This window comes from Triturus cristatus, chromosome 4_1 (genome assembly GCF_964204655.1).
Source record: "Triturus cristatus chromosome 4_1, aTriCri1.1, whole genome shotgun sequence".
Classification (NCBI taxonomy): domain Eukaryota; kingdom Metazoa; phylum Chordata; class Amphibia; order Caudata; family Salamandridae; genus Triturus; species Triturus cristatus.
Window position 1 is genome coordinate 820,168,001 of NC_140585.1, and position 21,557 is coordinate 820,189,557.

Here is a 21,557-nt window from a genome sequence, read left to right on the forward strand (position 1 = left end):
GATGGCTGAGAGGACCCAAAAGCAGTGAAACCGGGGCAATACCAACATAAGACCTCAGAGCTGGATAGCCAAGTTTTCAATCTTTTTCGGAAAATGTTCTCTCTACTCAAAGAAAAAGAGGTAATGCATTCCAGTTTTTGTCTGCCAAATAACAAAATGAACGTGCACCAATTCTTGCTCTTTGGATTTAGAGACTTTAACCAAGTGAGCCCACATTGACCTAAGGTGACGCCTCGGATTATGGGGGGACAAGAAGATCATGGAGATAGCTGGGTCCTTTGCCCAGCAGAATCCTGTAGCAAAAGCACACGGTTTTAAAAATAATTATTTTATTGACAGGCAGCCAGTGCAGGGAGTCAAGGGCTTTCACAGAGGAAGCTCTCCTAGGTAAGTTGAGAAGTAGGCATGCTGCCGCATTCTGAATGGGTTGTAGCCTATGGAGACATTTTTTTGTTGCTCCAAGATAGAGAACATATCCATAGTCCAACTGGGACATTACAAGAGTGTGGACCAGGGTTTTCCTGGCTGAGATGGGGAGGATGTCCAGAGTTTCTCAACATTTTGATTTTTAACTTCCTCCTTAGGGATGGGTGTGGGACCCAGTGTCTGGGGCCACCACGCTGAGGACCATATGGAAGGGAACTTCCCTACGACCAAGACCTCAGTTTTAATGCGGTTCATCTTAAGGAAATTACTTGACATCCAGGAAGCAAGGTCCCTCAGACAGGAAGAGAACTGGATGGCTGCATCTTCTGAGTTGTGGGATAAAGTGACAACAACTTCGTTGAGTCTGGCTCAAAATTGAGTACTGTGGGACCCCTTGTGAGAGTGGAATGCTTTTGGACGTATGCGGACGCTGTGCAACTTGAAAACTATGATCCTGAAGGAAGGAAATCATCGACTTTAGAGTTGCTCCCTCCAGCCCACCTGGCCAAAGTCGCTACAGGAGCAGTTTCTGGGATACCGTGTCAAAGGCTGCGCTGAGGTCCAGCAGGACCAAAGCTACAGTTTGGCCATCATCCGCATGACTGCATAGTGTCTCCATAGCGAGGAGTAACCCCGACTCTGTAGAGTACGTGGCTCTAAAGCCTGATTGCGTGGGGTGGAATAGGTAAGCTGGTTAATATGCGCAACCAATTGCGTGTTCACCACCTTCTCTGCTATTTTAGAGAAGTAAGGCATTAGTAAAATAGGACGCAAGTTATCCAACAAACTCGGATCTGCAGATGATTTTTTTTTTTAAGGGGAGGACAATTGCTTGCTTCCACTTGCTCAGGACCTCACCACAATGGAGGGATAGCTCCAGAAGTTGCTGTACATAAGGTAGAATTATGTCTAGCCCTTCCCTAATGGTTTTAGGGGAAGCTGGGTCCATTGTAGAACCAGATTTGATACTTAGATCTATACCTTTTTAAATCTTCAAGCGAGGGGCCGAAACTCTGAGGTAGTTGGCCCCAAGTACAGAAGTTCTCTCTGATTGGGAAAAATTGCCATTATGGGCCTCATCAGGAAACTACTCTGGAGAACTAATGGCAGAAGCTAAGGATAGCAAATAATTCTCTAGAGGAGTTTTCCGCCGGCTGTATTCTAGCATTATAATAAGCAGCGCAGGGTTTCCTAATAAGAGACTGGTTGTTTTTTTTTGCTACCTTATAAGCAGCCTTATTGCTGTCAGATTAGTCTTCCCTCCATAGCCACTCTAAGCGTTTGCAAGATTTTTTGACCATCCTTAGATCTTTATTGAACCATGGTACTGATTTGGTTAGTCTCTGAAGGGTATTGGAAGTCCATGGAGCAATTACATCCAATGTGTCAGCGATCCAATTGTCCACTGCTGAGTTAGCAGCATTAATATCTTCTCCCAATTGAGGCCTTCTCTGCTGAAGGGCTTGAATAAAGCTCTTAGCGTTGAATCTGGCCCATTTTCTGCTGTGAACAATTGAGCCTATTCTAACTTTGAGTGGAGGTTTGACTAAAAAAATAGAATGCCACAAAATGGTTATCGGACCAGGGAACTACAATCGAGGCATCAGCCACTAACTCTAAGCAGTTTGAGAAAATAGGACGTAGTACGGGACCCAATTGATGTGTCGAATAAGTGGATAAGCCTTATTTAGCCAAGTTTCCGTAAGAAACATGGCATCAGGTTGATTGTCTCCAATGTAATTGTGAATTTCAATCTTATGTTTACTAAGTGACCTACACTTAGTAAACCTACACTTGGGACCTACCCTTAATGCAGTTGATTTAAATGGGCAGTGAGTACAACATAACTAGATAGGGTTCTACAGGTAGATCAATAGGGTTATACAGGTAGATTGATAGGGTTCTACAGGTAGATCAATAGGGTTATACAGGTAGATTGATAGGGTTCTACAGGTAGATTGATAGGGTTCTACAGGTAGATCAATAGGGTTATACAGGTAGATTGATAGGGTTCTACAGGTAGATCAATAGGGTTATACAGGTAGATTGATAGGGTTCTACAGGTAGATCAATAGGGTTATACAGGTAGATTGATAGGGTTCTATAGATAGATAGATAGATAGATAGATAGATAGATAGATAGATAGATAGATTTGTACAGAGTTACATAGGCTTTCTTCAGTGCCCGCCTCATTTCAGCTCTGGTATTCCACTTAGGGGCAGGTCTTTAATGCCAAATAGATGTTATTTCATTGGATTGCAGTGCTGGCCCGTCTCCACGACTTCTGGCTGCGCCCATCCTGCAATAATCTATGTTGGGTTTTGTGCTTCCTGTAGCGAGAGCAAATACAGTGATTTGCATATATGTACACCAGGTGGTGTCCCAAACAATGCTGGCTACGGATGAACACACCAATCCAGCAGGTAGAACAGGAGACAGTAAAGGTATGTCTGACCCAAATCACCTTCACGCAGTGGTAGACTGCTTCCTTTCTCCCAATGTGTCTGTAAAATGCAGTGAGTTTCTTATGCCTTCTGAGGGGGGGGGGGGGGGACACACACTCTTGTTTCAAACAAAGACTACACTTTGCAAGCTTTACTATATATATATATATATAGATATAGATATATAGATATAGATATATATATATAGATATATATAGATATATATAGATATCTATATATCAGCGCGCACGGGGCGCTTCGAGCACCGTGCGCGCTCTGTGTGCTCTCGGTGCGCTTCGCGCACCGAGCGCCCACGGTTCGCAGTTCGTGCCGTGCGCGCAGGGTGCGCGCACCTTGCGATTTAAAAACATTTTTTTTTGTTTTTTTCTCCCTTGGGGGTCCTTCTGTGACCCCCTGACCAAGGCTAGGGGGTCAGGAACTGTCCACTCTGCCCCCTTTTCACGTTCTCCACCTTTGTTTTTCACCCCCTCAGACTGCGAGAGACAAAATGGCGGCCGACACTTCCTGGTTTCGACCGATTCGAATGTTTACCGACATCTAACTACCAATCAGAATTACGCTCGCGCACGGCAGGGTGCGCGCACGGTGCGCGCACGGTGCGCGCGTATAGATATTGATATGCTTTTAAATGCTATTTTCTCAGGAAACACTAAACAGATTTACACCAAACCTGCAAAAGGCACTTCCTTGACCTTATACCCTTCCTATACAACCTACCAGGCTAGACATTTCTCTTGTTAGCACCTCTCTTGGAGTGGTGTTAACTTTTGGCGCAAAACCCTGTCTACAATTCTTTGTGGATAGGGTTTTGCGTCAAAAGACAGGGATGGTTGCACAGGAATGCCCATGTACGACCCATGTAACGCCCCCTTGGCGCTAAGTAACGCAAAACAGTGTTTCGTGCTCCTTTGTGCTACTTTTAGGGTATTTTCCAGTGCAAAACTACTTTTACGCTTTCAAGTACATTTGGAAAAAAACATTTTGTGCTGGTTAGCGTCACTTTTGTGATGCTAACCCACAACAAAATGTTTGAAAATCTATTCCTAAGTGTCCTTGCAACACAAAAGAAGAGCAAACCACTTGTTAAAAGTGCAGACAAAAACCAAATGTAGTGATGGTGACGATACACTGGCCTCTAACAGAGAAAAATCACTATTTAAACAGAGTTTTCGTTTATTTGGATTTCTATCGTGCAATGTAATTGTAGCAGTTTAAGAAACAACCTGTACAAAACCATAGTTAAAGATAAAAAGCTATTGGAAAAATAACCAACATGTCAAATAACTGAAAATTTACAATCTGAGAAGGGCTTAAAAATATCAGACCCTTCCTGTGCAGCGTTTTTATTATTCTCTGCAAATGATTGAAATGTGCTTCTTAAATATATCCAGATATTCGGGTGTTTTGCAGACATTTAGTTTAAAATTACATGGTTCTTTCAATTCCTGTTAAAAGAATTCCAAAGGCTCTGCCCAGCCTTCCTGTGCAAAGAAAAAAGAAAGGGCTCAGGACGGTTCCATGGTCAGCCAAAGATGTGCAGATTCACACATCTACATAACAAAGGGCCAAGTAATCAACTTTGCTGATACCTGCTGGCCGTGACTGTCAGAGATTGGGGAATGGGCGCTCCTGCAGCCTAATACACACACCTTAGCTGTGTGAGCAGACAGAGCAGGAGGCCAAGAGCAAGTAGCAGTGGGTGCGCCTTGCTGAAAGGCTGAAGATCTTGTCAAAGCTTTTTTCTCTCTGCTAACAGCAAAGATGCGTGTCTGTGATTACAGCAAACACGTTTGTCCAAGCTCACGAAAAACGCGTAAAAAGTATTGTTTTCAAGTGCAGTAAATGATGAGCAGTAGCATTCCTATAAAGGCTACAGCAGCCTACTTTGGACATTAGAATCCTGGTTCGAGTCCCAGGGTTTGCTAAACCTCCCATGATTATGGGAAATGTATTTATTTTCTTGGTAGTGGAAAAAAAACCACAGCCCAGCCATGTAATGTCCTTGAGTCAAGTTGGCGCTAGAAAATAAAAATGCCAATAGCTGAGCACCCTCGTGATTTAATAAGGGATAAGCACCTTGTACAACTGCATTTATTGAACGGAACAGCACAGTGATTTCACATGCACAGGCATGCAGAAAGTTTAACACCAATCCTTGTTTTGTTTTATTAGAAAGCACCAATGCTTTATTTCGTTTTAAATTCATGTTTCAGCTTCTAGCCATTATTTTTCCTTGAGCATTTCAAATCCTCACCATCTTCTTTTTTGGGTCTTTTTGAAGGGGGATGCATTTTTTAAAATTAATCAAACTCCTACTTGCAAAAATTCGCTGCTATTTCAAACAAGCATTGGCATAGCCAATAGGCCTCACCTTTGGGACCTTACGTTTAGCCAGAGCTTTTGTATTTCCCAATGACTTTAAGCTATGTTTGAGCAGCATAGCTGCTGTGCAGCATGTTGAAAAGTTATCATAAAGTGTTATAAGTATTTAAAAGTTATTATAAACAGTGTTATAAGCATTTTTGTTACCTTATATATAACCAAGAAGACATTATGTACAACTGAACACCATATTAAAAAAGGAACTAACATAAAAAAGGCTTCTATTTTGTTTGTCTTTGGAATGCTGCCAAATGTTTCCTGCCTGCTCTAAAGTTGGTTTGTTATAGCTTTTTTTGTTGTGTGGGGGGGGGGGGGGAGGGGGGCATAAACACAAAAAGGCTTAATGAGGATAGAGAATGCTGCTGCACCAGCGAATGTCATGAAGCCCTGTGCGCCGAGAGCCGGAGCACAATACTGAGCAGGCACTCTAAGGTAGTCAGTCGAGCCCCGCCAGGGAGATTTATCTCAGGGGTACACATTTTTCATATATACACCCGCCACGGTGTGAGGGCTTGCGTTTCACTCTTGCACAGATTAATACCTTTATAGCTGTGAGGTGGAGTTGCCACACGTGATGCTTTCACCCAGTGCTTTTAAGATACAAACAGAATATTTTGATTACTAATACTTGTAGACCTATTGGAAGTATACTAATACTTGTAGACCTATTGGAAGTAATGTAACATTTCCAGTAATTATTGTGTAGTTGTCTGAAAACAGCATAGCAAAGGTGTTGTTAAACATGACATTGAACCTTGTAGGGACCTATATTTTGGTGATGGAGGCTTGCCATTGAAGGCCCCAGCTCAGGGTACCGCACCTATCATACACGCGAGGGCACCACTGAAAGAGCAGCATTAACATATAATTGTGCCAGGACACCACCACACACAGTAACACCCAGGAAACACTATAACACCACCGACCCCGTACTAATGGGCACGGTTAAACCAGTGTCACACCAGTGTTTTACCAAAAGCAGAGAAGTTCAAATACAGAATAGTACAAGCCACTACCAGACACAGCAACACCCATACAAACCTACCATAACACTATAGCACCATGACACAAGTAGACCCTGTGGATTGCCAGACCCAGTGCAATAACTGGGCACCACCAGAAACACTGAAGCAGAAACACAGTAGCGCCAGTTCACATACAGACCGAGCAGCAGGCTAATTCTGCAGGGCATTGACAGACCAAAAGTATCAACAAGGCACGGCCTGAGCACAGTGGGACCCTGAGTAGCATCAAACCATAACCAAAACAAGGCAGTGCTTGGCTTTAACCCAGAACGATACGATGAAGCTGACAGAATTGGCAAAAAGGTAAACCAATAACAGCACAAAGGCCGAACGTGACCCAAAACTCCACCAGGGCATGGCCAGAGCTTTACCAGGCCATGGCAGAGCTCCACTGGGCACGGCGAGGTGCAGTGTGCACCAGGCATACTGCCATACTACCCTGTGATCCAGACCTGCACCAGTGTAGGGCCAGCACAGCAATATGACACAGCGGAAAGTAAAGTTGCAAGGCACAAGCCAGTAGTGCCAAGGTAAGGCAAACCCAGTACTTGTGAGAACCTCACGTGATAGCAGGGCAAAGCAAGACCTAGCGCAGGGCAAATCAAGACCTATCGCAGCACCAGAGCAGCCAGATCTGTCAACAAACAGATCAAGGGAAGGGCAAAACACTAGCAGGACAGGACCTCCTGGGTAACAGCAGCTGGGTGCTGAGACCATTGGCAGTCCGAGGCTGTGTATGGGGCTGGGGAAGGCTGCCTGCCATTCATTCTCAAGAGTGTCCTTGTGTAGGGGTTGGGGGTCGTGGTCAGTTTCTACTGCTCTTCTCCATCCCTTCTAGCTGTGCTCCCTCCAGAGCTCTGAAGCATGCCCAACTCCATGCTTGGCACCTGCATCAATGCACCTTCAAGTGTCACATTTTATCCATCTGTACAGCCCCTGAAGTCTGCCATCCAGACCGACCCCGTGGCTCCATCATGCACAGCTCACTATCTGCCATGTGGTCTCGGTGGCCGCCATAATGTTCAGGCTCTGAGGCCAGCAGCAGCCACAAAAAGAAATTGTCCCAGGGGGGTTGACGCCAAGTCAGTAGCTGGGAGGGGCCAAGCAGGGGTTGGGCTGTGTGCAGTGAAGAGCAGCCTCACAGGCCTCAGTGCACAGCTGGTCTGCACGCATTCAGCCTGTTTTAAAGTCAAAGGAAGCTGCTGTTTGTCTTTCTTTGATCTCCCTAATGATAAAAGAAAGGCACCTGTCCACCTTGCTTAAATATAAAGCAGGTGCCATCTGATTAAGGTGTTCATTACCATGTCATGAATGATGTAATATGTGCCGTCATAAGCAGTGCATTGCGGGGGCGCAAGTTATAGTTATCTCAGCTAACTATAACTGATGAATGTCTCCGGTTTTGTACGAGTGAAATGTCAGCCTAACTATAATGTCCCTGTAACCTTTGTTTGTTTCAGTGAATATATATCCAACAATATGTCAATTAATATTGTGTTATATGTTTACATTTGAGATTTCAGGAAATTGCGGCTTATGGTGTCTGTTTTCACTGTCTTTTCACCGATATAAAAGCTCTAATTGGCCGCATGCATGTCATGTGATCAAGACAGTAGTTTACTGTTGAAACGCGTAATGCTGCTACTATGCCAAAACTGCTGACAACTTGAGCAATAAACTGGACTGAAATCTTCAACACGCTGTGGTCTGTACCTGTTTTTTCAGGGACTCCGAGAACAGACGGGACGGTGATACATATACATATACATATATATATATATATATATATATATATATATATATATATGTGTGTGTGTGTGTGTGTGTGTGTAAATAAATATTTACATATTACATATATATATAATATAAAATGTACTAATGACATCATCCACAGAAACACTCACACAACCATGCACACCCCCATAGAAAGACTCATACACCCACTCCCACATACCGTTCACATACCAGTTTACAGACCCATACAAGCCCTCACACATCCACTCACTGATCAATAGAGCCACTCACACATCCACTCACCCATACATCCATTCACACAACCATTATCTCACCCATACAGCAATTCATGCACCCACTCAGTCATCCATACAGCCACAGCCACACATACAAGCGCTGGGACATCCCATTGCCGGGACAGCCATGTGTTTACAAATTATATAACATAACATAACTCACACACTGAGCCAGCCGCACATACAGCTACTCATACACCTATTCGCTCACCCATACAGTCACTCACACAGCAACCCACTCACCCATACAGTTACTCACACACCCATTCACTTACTCATACATATACTAGCACAAGTACTCACTAAGCTATACAGTCACTAACACTATCACACACTCACCCATACAGCCACTTACACACTGCATCACTTGCCTATATAGCCTCTCACATACCCACTCACTCACTCATACACCACTGACAGATCCACAGACGGTCATTCAATCACCCATACAGCAATCCACATACCCACTCACACACCAGTACAACCACTCACGCACCCATACAAACCACGGGCATCGCAGACCTCCTCTGCTTCAGCTTCTTGACGTGCTCCATCGCCGCCTTGGGAAACGTGAATTTTGCAATCCCCATCTGGGCCCACCCGTAAGCGGGCTGGATACAGCATGGCATACGTAATGCCTTCAGACTGCGAGAATTTTTTTAACTGCGCCAAACTCGCTGCACAGTCACCGTAAAGTCAGGGAATAAGGACAGAGTATTCCCTTGGTGATTAATCGTGGCCTTTTCTCTCGCGAGCCTCAAGATGGCATCGCGGTCCTGATAGTTCAGTAGGCAGGCGATTATAGGGCGAGGCGGGGCACCAGGAACAGGTCTTGCAGCCAACGAGTGATGGACACGCTCCACTATAAATATCGGAGAGAGATTTTCAGGGCCAAATATGTCCTTGACCAGGGATTCGAAAAAGGTCTCCATCCTGCCAGTGTTAGTAGATTCAGGAAGGCCTGCGACGCGGATGTTGTTGCGGCGCGACCTCGCCTCCAAATCTTCATTTTTTGCTTGGATGAGCGCTAAGACTTTTTCCATGTGGAGTGCCTTGTCCGTCACTTTTCCGAGGCCATCTTCGGTTGTGGAGACGCATTGCTCAAGTTCCCCCATCCTTGCATTCTGCTTCTCGAGCTGGGATGACATATGGTCCAACCTGTGGTTCAATCAGTCCCTTCAATAGATTGGAGACTCTTCTGCATGGTGAGCAGAGTTGCTTCCAGCGCGAGGGGCCCTCACCCTGGGTGTCCGCCTCGGAGTCAGGGGGCGCCCTTTGCTGAGATTTAGTGGATTTGCGTGCCTGCAACATGAGGCGAGGCTGCGTCTTGTCAGTTCTGCCCATGTCTGCTGCTGACAAAATGAAGGGGAGTCCCACTTCTCCGCTGCCGGGTCCCTAAGGCTCGAGCCCCCAGCCAGCAGTTATAGTCATGGCACACCGCAGGCACAATAAAACACTCTCTGGGGCACAACCACTCTCTGGTCAACTCAGATTTATCAGGCTCAACAGCGAATCAGTCCCAGGTGATATACAACATGCACCAGGCATGGGAATTATCAGCCCTGAGAGGCGATCTAACGCAGAGCAGCCAGTCCACAATGCCGCCTACAGGGTACAGCTACTGTGTGTATCAGAACTGCTACACCTCCAGAGTCAATGCGCAACTAAACGCGCCTTCAGCCACACAGAAGGCCCAGGGGGTGCCGGGCCTGGATGGTATGGGGAGTCCGAAGAGAAATCAGCTAGAGTACACCATGAGGGGGAGGCCTCCCAGATCTATCCAGAATATGGATGCCATCGCCAGTCGCGCAGGGAGACACGAGCGCCACCCCGCCTCAGCCACACTCACAGGCTGCAGCATGCAGCTATACGCTCCATCCCTCACCCACCGCCGCAGCAGAGGACTAGGAGCCCAGCCGCTCCCCACTCACCACCGCCTGCAGTTGGCTCCACCAGCCTTCCAGTCCTCAGGTGCAAACACAGCGGGGGTCTGACGCACCCCCAGGCAAGTTCCTGGCTCAGTCTGCATCAGTCTATGTAGTGAGGTAGGCCACAGATCTTCAGGTGCCTTAGAGGATAGCACTAATCGTCACTGTCCTGGGCTCCGTGAATGCGCACCGCAGCAGTGGCAGCAGCCCCAGGACTCGGCTGGCCGGCGCGCTCCGCTGAATGCCCCTGGTCAGTCCCAAAGGGTGCAAAAGTGAGTAGTCCACACCTCGGTCCTCGGGCCACACTGCCGATCGGTCCAGCACCCTCCGATCGGCAGGATCGTTACCAGCAGATTAACCCCTCGCCGGCCGCGCGTAGAGTTGCTGTGGTGGGGAGAATCTTTGTCAGGCTGCGGCGGCTGCCATCTTGTCGCTCGTCAGGCAGAACGCGAAAATTGAATTTTCAGTCGTCACGATGCCAATAGATAGCCAGGATTCCTCCGCTGGTTGCAGGGTGCTAGTGCGATGTGGGACAGCCGTTTACAGGCTTCAATGCTGCAATATTAGGCGGATTTTAGGCGGATGAGAGATCAGTCGGGCCGAGCTGCACTATAGTGCGGCCATCTTGCCTGCCACCCTCTAGTGCCCCCCTGCTGACGAAATCTCACTAATGAGGGAATTCTCGCTACAAGGAATGGACTTTACTGTGGAACACTGACCTGGGGAGACCATGCCAATAATTATGGTCTCTCAGGAATATTCCATCTTAGTCCAGGAATTTAGGTAACTCTCTCCACTTTCAACTGGGAGGGGCACGTGTTAGACCTGAAAGCCTTAGGGCGGTCTTCCCCCAAGGATTTTGCCTGCTTACCTCCAATTTTGCTGAATTGGTTTTTGTTGGACTTAGGACTCTGTGCTCTTTAGCACTGCTAACCAGTGCAAAAGTGCTTGTGCTCACCCCCCTAAACATAGTTTATTTGATATATACCTAATTGGCATATTTGATATACTTGTAAATTCCTGGTAAAGTGGAATACCAAATACACAGGGCCTGGAATAAATTAAATGGTACAATTGGGCTTGCAGCACTGATTGTGCCACCCACCTAGTAGCCCTTTAAACCTAGTCCCAGGCCTGTTATTGCAGCCTGTAGGCAGTGTTACATAGCCATGTTGGCTTGGCATTTAAAACCCCTTGCCAAGCCTTACTCACCCCATGTATTACATATGTCACCACTAAGGTAGGCCCTAGGTAGCCTATAGGGCAGGGTGCTATGTAATTAAAAGGTAGGACATATGATTTTAAGTGTTATATGTCCTGGTTGTGAAAAACCTCCAAACTCATTTTTCACTACTGTGAGGCCTACCTCTCTCATAGGATAACATTGAGCATTCCTTATTACATTTAATAAGCTATAATTCCTAATAGAGAGAAGGTTGATTTGCCAATCAATCATGGATTTGTAGAGCACGCTAATCACCTGTGAGGGTTCCAAGCATTAGATCCAGTCTGCTTGGGATTTCAGTTGAAGAGCGAGGTCTGGAATCCCCTACTGAATTCCTGGAGGGAGGGAGGGAGTGATATGTACTCAGGTAAATGGGGAGTCTGTTCTAGGATTTTGTGGTGAGGTAGGAGAAGGAACGACTTCCACTGTTGCTGCGGCTGATGCAGGGGTGTGGTGGCGGAGAGAGAGGCAGAGTACAGTGGTCTTGAGGGATGGTTGAAGCTCAGGTGGTGTTTGATGTATGCTGGTCCGTGATTGTAAAGGGCTTTGTTGGTGTACGTCAGGATCTTGAATTGGCATCTCTTGTGTACAGGGAGCCAGTAGAGTTTCTTCAGGTGGGGGTGATGTGAGTCTGTCTGGGGAGGTCGAGGATGAGTCTGGCTGCCGAGTTCTGGATAGTATAAAGTCTCTTAAGGAGGTGTGATGTGATTCCTGCATAAAGAGTGTTGCCATAGTCCAGGCGACTGGTGATGAGGACTTGAGTGATGGTACATCTGGTGGGTACAGGGAGCCATTCGGAGATCTTACAAAGCAGGTGGAGGTGAGGAAGTAGACAGAGGAGACTGTTTATATGGCTCTGTTTAGTACCGATGGAATGGTAATGATAAATCCTCTTTAAAGTTGGATTTATTGTTAGTATTTTAAAAATGCCACTTTTAGAGAGGCATTTTTCTGCTCTTAGCCATTTGGTGTCTGCTGCCTGTCTCTGATCAGAGTATGGGTTGCATGACTGCTGGGCTTTGTGTACTCCATCTAGAGACCTACACACAAAGGGAGCTTAGGTATGACTGAATGGGTCTTCCTGGGAGGATGGAAGGGAGGAGCTGGGCACAGCCTCACACTTACACCTGAATAGGCTGTGTCCTGTCCACACACAAAGGGCTGCATATCCTCGTACTGAGCCTGGAGCCATGGCAGGAAGGGAAGACCTCTGTGCACTTCAAAGACCCTTCTTTGAAGTCTACCCCACTTCAAAGGCACAACTGGGTATAAGTACTGGACCTCCGACACCACCAACTCATTACACTTCTGGACCTGTAACCACTCTGTTAAGAAGATGAACTGGTGTGCTGAAGGACTGCTACTCTGCTGGGCTGCTACTCTGAAAGAACTGCTGCCTTGCTGTGTGCCCTGCTACTCTCTGTTGCCTAGGTGCTAAAGATCGGACCAACACAACTTCAATCCAGAGTGACTCCAAGGGGTAGCTGACTAGCCCCCTCAACTGAACGTTCAGGGACATAAAAGAATTCCAACTACCCTGCTCCATTTGAATCATTGGAAGTGGGCATAAGGGATTGCTCCAGGGCAACCGAAGCATCCTTTGCTGAGAGAACAGAATCCGGACATCGCCACTGTTGTGGGAACATGACCAGTGCATTGCACTCGGAACCAGCGCTTCGCTGTCAGATCCACTGCATTGCTGCCACTGCATAGAAAGGATCGTAGCAGCGTGGAGAAACCCAGTGCATCGCCTATGGAACATCACACTTCCGAAACGGTGCATTGTTTACAGAACTGATGCATCGCCACTGTTGGGTGGAGAAAATTGATGCATCACCTCGACTGCAGGATCAACACAGATGCATTGCTTGGCTGCACCCCTCATCTTCGTTGTCGCAACTGGGATCAAAGTACTTTTGTTCAGTGGGCCTCAGGGGGTCCCTGTATCCGGCCTATGCTCCATCGCGGTCAGCCTGAACTTTTGACTTTGTCTGGTGCGACCAGATATGCCAAATAGGTGCTTATTACTTCTAAGCGATATTTTGCAGTTCATTATTTTAAAATTCATATCTCATGTTCTATTTATTGGATTTTTGTCATTTTGGTCTTGTTTTATTACTTTGTGGTGTTTACACTATGTTACTGTTTGAAGTGTTGCACAAATGGTTTACACATTGCCTCTTAAGTTACGCCTGACCGTTCTCTGCTAAGCTACCAGACGATGAGTAAAGACTACTTTAAAGGTACGTTGATGGCTTACCCTGACTAGGACAGTGGCGTAACACAGGCGCCCGCAGCCCCGGTGGTGCAGTGGGCCCTGAGCTGCAGGGGCGCCCTGAGCTGCAGGGAACCCCCTCAGCATGGTACTCTGGCCTGGGAGCGCTGGAGTAAATCCGGAGCGGGGCCCCTCCATGTACCTTGCAGGGGGGCCCCCTCAAGTTTCATTACGTACGTGGACTAGGATTGATTGCTGCTTGACCCAGTCAACCAGGAACCCAATTTCTAACACACACACATAAATATATATATAACAAGTATTGGTATAGCCAATAGGTCTCGCCTTTGAGACCTTATAAGTGTTTAGCCATGCAACAGCAGAGGGGTAGAAGGGTGCAAGGCAGAGCATGAGGAGCGTCTAGCAGCACCGGGCATGTCAGCATTTTTTACGGACCCCTATACAAACAACTATGCTGGGCCCCAAGTCACAAGTGCCTGTTCCGAAGTTTTAAAATAAAGTGTTATGGGAAAGAAAAAACACAGTAGCTCCAGTCTCCGCCACCAACTAATGATTTGAAATGCATCAGCTGAGATGAAAAAACACAAAATGCTAGCTTCGAAACCTATGCATAGATTTTATAGCACAAGCACCGGTGCTGTCAAAGCGCAGGGTCTGAGGAAAAGAGTCCCTTTGGCAGTCCTAAGCATTAGTGCTTGCAGTGTGATGAGAATGGTAAGGGTTATCTTTAAAAGGGGCATGGTTAATGAAGCTTTATCTCGAAATCCTTTACAAGAGACGTGGTCTTAGATGAACAGAACAAATCAAATAAAAATTGGAAATATCTATGTACGTGAGTGTCACAGAGCACCAACAGAAGTGTCAAAGGAACTTCCAAAATGTCACAAAGTACCAATTATCAGAGTTCCCTAGCTCAGAATCCTCTCCTAACTTGGTAGGTCTGGTCTAGAAAAATTCAAAGCAGCTCATATTGCAGTGGGCTGGATTTTTCCTCTTCTCAGGATGAGGTCAGCTGCCTATGAAAAGAGAGCTCGGTGAAAGACTACACCACAGCCGGGCCAACTGGGACTTATAGTCTTTCCAATGTCCTCCATTTTGTGAATGAAATTCCTCCAAGCTCATTCAAAGAAAAAAAAAAAAAGCTCCCTGCGCAGATTCGCAGGGCGGAAAGCTCCATGCAAGGGCATGAAATGTAATCTCGGTCCCTGCCATGCAATGCAGCCCTGGTTACACTGCCTGAAGGTCACCAACCAAGTGGAGAAGTCAGATAAGCTTGGTGAACTTGCAAGGCAGACGAGTCCGATACTGTGAGTGCAGAGCACGCGAGAGTTCTCGAGCCCACAGAGAGGGGGGTGGCGTTAGCTGTTTATAGCGCAGGTGGAAATGCAACGAGGTACAGTCGAGTTATTGTGATCTGCGCACAAGCTGTAGATACTGCCTGTTCTCACTTTAAATTAAAAAGAAAAAGGCTGGTAAAATGTCATCAGGTAAATGTCAACTACGGGATACATAATTGAATATTTCCAATGGTGCATTAAAAAAAACATGTTTTGCCTCATTGCATATTAATTATATATTTTATTATTATATAAACTGAAGCAGTTTGTGCTTTGCCCAGGAGTGAATATCATTTGCTAAATTCCTGTTACACAAGCAGAAAAACCAGGAAACAAATGCACACACACAAACAGCATATTTAATAAGTGATATTTTAAAAGATAGCCGTGACCTGATTTCCTGCACTTACACCGATGCATAACACGCTAGGTTGGGTCAAAACAGTCTTGGACTTTTTCACCGTTATAGGTGTGGAATTAAAAAACAAAGCATGCAATGGTGGAGTCAAAGAAAAATAAAACAGGGCTAAGCAAAAGTGTTGAAAGACACCACTGATTTGAAGGCATGAATAGGAGGCATTGCAGCAGAAGTACCTTCTTTCTTTAAAAAATAAAACCTCTTAATATATAGGAAAAAAAACACGAATTCAATATGGGACTGGTGTATTAATGGAGAGACAAAAAGAGAGCGAGTGAGTGGGCGATGAGAGAGGCGCGTGAAAGTGAACGCGATCGCGTGCTGTAAGGGTGCCCAGGAGCGATGCCCCTAATGAGCCATGACGAGAGGAAAGCCAGATGGCGCCTGTGCGCGTAACTGTGCACGTAACTGCATGCTCTAGGCCACACAAAAAGCGTGTGGTGAGCTTTTTGAAGCCCACTTACTAAAAGTCTCGCCAGCGCAGCGCATGCGCTGGCTCAGGCGAGACCTAAAAACAAGGTTAAAGGGACATTAGGAATTGTAATTATATCTTACTTTACATAAAAAAACGAAAACCTTAGAAATTCACTGAATAAACCAAAGGCTACAGCTACATTACACTTAGGTGAAAAAGACAGTTAACATGCCATTTTAAACTAAAAACAACAGTTATTCACCAGTTATAGTTACCTCAAGTAATTATAAGTTGAGCTGAGTGGAAACACCAGGATTCAAACTGTGAGTGGGAGGTCAAACACTGATCCTTCAAGTGAATACATGAGTGTACAGATCCATCAGACTAATATAATTTGTTTGGTATCTTCAACATAGCATCATTGCACACATTATTGTGGAGACTTCAATTTGCCTATGGTCACACACTATCAGGGTGGGGACCATGACATCCCTATAATCACACACCATCTCTGTGGGGACCTTGACATCCCTATAATCACACACTAGCTCTGTGGGGACCTGAGCATACCTATAATCACCCATTATCTCTGTGGGGACCTGGGCATAATTATAATCACACACTATCTTTGTTTGGACCTGGGCATCAATATAAACAATCACGTGCTATCTTTGCAGTAGGACACTGCACCTGCCTTCTCTATGGGCAACCTGGTAACACCATTCTCACACACCATCTCAGTGAGGACCTAGACATCCTAAAAATCGCACACTATCTCTGTGGGGAGCTGGGCATTCCTACAATCACACACTATCTCTGTGGGGATATGGACATCAATATAATTCATCACACACTATCTTCTTGAGGAATTGATCATGGCTATCATCACACACTATCTCACTGGTGACCTTGCCATGTGTATAATCACACAGTGTGTCTGTTGGGACCTGGGCTTCAATGTAATTACACTACTGCTTTGTGGGAATTTGAACATTATTATCATCACACACTATCTCTGCAGGGACATGTGTGTCTCTCATATAATTTTTCCATAGAGAGACTTGTACTTGAAAGTTGTCATACACTTTCGCTGCAGGTCTACAGTCACTATTGTGGGGATGTGGGCAACCCTATTATCACACATTATCTCTATGGGGGCCTAGGCTTCACTATAATCATACAACACAACAATCCCTGCAGGACTTGAGCAAGACTATAATCTGTGCACGCAACTGGGTATGACTATAATAACCTACTATCACTACAGGGACCTGAGCATTACTATTATAACATTCTCTATGTGGGGACTTGAACATAACTATGATCACTCACTATCTCTGTGGGGTTTTGAACATACCTATAATCACACAATATATTTGAGGGACCTTCAACATGAATATAACCACACACTATCTCAATATGGTCTTCAAGGTGAGTATAATTAAACGCTTTATTTGTGGAGACCTGAGCATTAATGTAATGACACACTATTTCTACATGAACATCAGTATGACTATTATCGTATCCTATCTCTACAAGGACTTGAATATGACTATTATAACATTTTCTATGTGGCACACTCTCTCTGCACGAACCTGACAATCTCACACTATCTCTGGGGGAGCTTGAACATGCCAATAATCACGCACTATCTCTGGGGGAACTTCAGCATGACAATCACACACTATCTCTGAGGGGACTTGAACATGACAATAATCACACACTATCTTTGCGGGGACTTGAACGTGACAATAATCACACACTATCTTTGCGGGGACTAGAACATGCCAATAATCACACACTATCTCTGCGGGGACTTGAACACACCAATAATCACACACTATCTTTGTGGGGACTTGAACACACCAATAATCACACACTATCTTTACGGGGACTTGAATACACCAATAATCACACACTATCTTTGTGGGGACTTGAACATGCCAATATTCACACACACTCTCTATGGGGACCTGGGCACTTCTTGAATAACACTCTATATTTGCATGAATTGCAGCATGACTGTCATTGTACACTATCTGTAGAGGGACCTGAACCTGACTATAATCAAACATGATTATAATCGGAAACTGTTTTGGAGGATTTCAACATGTCTATAATCACACACTATCTGTGTGAGAACCTGGCATCCCTATAATGACAAACTATCTCATGTGACTAAAACGTAACTAGCATCAAATACCACTTCATTGGGGACTTAAGCATTAGTAAAACCACACATAATCTAGGCAGGACTTGAACATAAATATAAACACACACTATGCCTATAGGAACTTGGGAGTGACTACATTGAAACACAATTTTAAAAAAATCACGCCGTATCTCTGCAGTGGCTTAAAATGATTATCATCAATTACTCTCTCTGTCCGCTGTAGAACATTACTATAATAACATACAAAATCTTTGGGGCTTATCATCGCATAACATGCAAAGAAAATGATGCCTAGTGGTGAGGTTGATGAAAATGAACTAGGTAATCTCAACTTGACTTTCCTATCCGACCACATTGCAGGATGTTTGGCCTCTAAATAATCTTAACATTGTGTTGTTTCCTTATTCTTGAAAGTTTGTGAGCACTCAGTAACAGGCTAAATATCTGTAAATCTCTTTCCAGGGACTTCATATGCTATAGGCCTTCGCTGAGAAATTCATTATCATCACAGTCCATGTTCTGTGTGCTCGCAGGACACAATGAGCTATTTATATATGACTAAACTATCATGTAATTTAAGTACAGCACTGAAAAATTACATTTAGCTATTTGTTTATGAAGGCATTCAATCACAAATGATAATTATTGAGTAAGTCCCCACAAGGATGGTAACACATGTTCAAGACCCCACAAGGATGGTTCTGTGCGCACGATTAAAAAACAATATTTTTGCACATTTGAAGCAGGATCCTGTTTTATGAATTTTTTCTTAACATATTTCTGTTATTTGCATATTTTTAAACCATTGGGAAAGGTTAGTCCCCACAAGGCAGGTGTTCACACATAGTCCCCACAAGGATGGTAACACATGTATGTGTGTGTGTGTGTGTGTGTGTGTGTGTGTGTGTGTGTCCGTCCGTCCGTCCGTCCGTCCGTCCTCCCTCACCAATGGGGGGATGCAGGCAGCATTCAAAAGAGGAACTGTCAATCAGCGCCAGTAATGTTTGTTTGGCATCTGATAAAGGCACAAAGCTGAAACGCGTCATGCCAAGGACTAAATAAAGCTACCTAACTGCATGCAGACCGCTGTTGTTCTTCATTGTGGCAACGTTTTGGGGGGGGGGTGTGTATATATATGTGGGGGGGGTGTGTGTATATATATATATGCACTCAAACACCTCTCAGCACTTCCTTTTCGGCGAACTGACAGAAACGGACCGCCAGGACAAGTTAGTGGCAATATTTCTTCTTTTTATTGTTCTTTGTTCCTCATTTCATGACGCGTTTCGGGCATCAAGTGCCCTTGATCACATACAGAGCTTATAGTACGCCGTCTTTATATATGTACTAAATGAGAAAGAACACACCCCTATAGTGCTAAACAGTGAAGAAACACTTTCTTTAGTTATGTGCTCCAACGTTTCCTCAGACATCCATGATATTTGAAAACAGATTCTGTTGTATTACAAATCACATATATCAGTGATAAATACAATCGTCACAGTGTGCATTATACATAAATAATTTAAAATGTATAAAACATTTAAAAAACCATAAATTTTCAATAATAAATAAATATGTATAAATAATTAAAATATACATATTAATTCACCATGACGAAAAAAATTTTTTTAACAATGTTCTGTGCAAATATCTACGTGTATATCTATATGTGTATATATATGAGAAAGTTGGTTATATGAATTGAGAGGCTCATTTAGATAATTCTGAAGTTGTTTTAGCTTTCACACTTGTGCTACAAATCTGAGCTGGGCTGGTCTCTGGGAAGGCTAAAGCATTAGAAACACTCCCCTCATTGTCTAATATTTGGGTATTTTCCAGTAAGGTGAACGTGCTTCTCAAGTAACACAGTGTGTGGCCTTTTTGGGCATACTGTTCTAAGTCCTGCTATTGTAAAGATGCTGTGAGGCTCCCACCTACACAACAGGGAATGATTCAGGCATGTGAATCTATTAAAGATATCAGCGCTGGAGAACTGTCGTTACAGGTAAGCAAACTTTTCCTTCTTTTATACTTTATTGCATGTAATAGAACATGGGCCATGTTATATGGCTTACATTGCATCCACCAATGATTAATAAAGTGCATTTGTGATTACAGCTATAAACGACATTAACAACTGAAATTTTTCTGACAGTTGATGAACCCTAGAACTGCTCCCACAGACATTCATTCAAGAAGTAATGTTTTCTGGCATTTGAAGCCCATGGATCTCCAGATTTTAAAGGCCATTTAACACGACTGTTATAGTCTTACATTTTTATGGACGTGGTAGCCCACAATAAATTGGATACACCACTCAGGACAGTACAAAAGCTGTTTTAAGCTTACCAGAAAGGAAACAGTCTGGTCCGGCATTTCCCCGATTTCCATTGAAAAAAAGCTTGGGCCAAAGAGGAAAGTTATGGTGGGCAAATACAAAATGTGAAGGAAATTGGGGGTGGAGATGTTAGACTCCGGTGGAGCCTAGGAACAGGCAACATTGATGTCAGCTAGGGGACAGGTTATGTAAAGGTTGAGCAATAGGTAGAAGCATGGGAGGAAAATAGCAAAAACTATTTCCACATTTCACCTGGGAGTTTATCTGGGAAGGAGGAGTGGTAGGTATATGAAGGATTTGCATAAGATCGGGAAGAACTGCAGAACAAACTGATGGCATGAGGTAGAGAAACGAGATGACCCGAAAGGTACAAAGATCCCTCTCCATTAATACATTTATATTTGAAAAACAAATTGAGTACACTGCCATCCAGCCAAACGGCTGAATAGTTCAGCCTGATTGACCCTTAACAAAACGACAAATCATAAGCTTACTATTTGCCTTCAGCCTAATTTTAAGACAAAAATGTACACTGAAATGAATTACAAGCACTGACTTAAATATTATGCCTGAAAGGTAAACCAGACTAGGCGAAATATAGTACTTTCTAGCTCTCTCCGTCAACCCTACTGCTCAGCAAACTCCAGGGAACACATGATGCACTTTCACATCTGTCAGAAGTGTTAATCTATCATTTTGAGAGAAACCTCCCCCATAACCTTTAGACTGACGTGCATTAGCCATAGCAATGATAACTGAAATAAAGGAAACATGATAATCGCAATGAAATGCATGTCTACTTGTGCAGAAACGTATAGTGCAATTTTAGCCTTGAAGTTATTCATAGGTGAACTGGTGGTTCATTGGGCCATAATTGATTACAGTGCTTAACACGTGTGCCACTAGTAATCACTAAGGCATGTTTTACCCTAATTGTCATTTCCTGTGAGTTGTACATAAAATATTTTATAATTGCATTTAGGTCCTAATTAATGGGAAGCACACAGATCTTATAGCGTTTTATGTCAGCCACCTGCCACAGGAACTCTCCGTCTCCCAGTATGCTGCATTCTTGGAAAATGTGACTGAACTTGAGCAGCGTTATCACTGCTTGGAGCTGGCGAAAGAGGCAGGTGAGACAATCACACTGATGTC

The 21,557-nt window shown here is 44.5% G+C and overlaps 1 protein-coding gene across 2 annotated transcripts in view; it reads left to right on the top strand.

The window, feature by feature from the left end:
- The window catches only part of NUP107 (nucleoporin 107), a 528,088-nt gene that overhangs the window by 367,614 nt on the left and 138,917 nt on the right, over positions 1-21,557 (top strand). For both annotated transcript variants that reach the window (XM_085653472.1, XM_085653473.1), the window contains exon 21: positions 21,385-21,535. In XM_085653472.1, the coding sequence (XP_085509598.1) occupies positions 21,385-21,535 (151 nt within the window). The remainder of the gene's footprint in view (positions 1-21,384; positions 21,536-21,557) is intronic.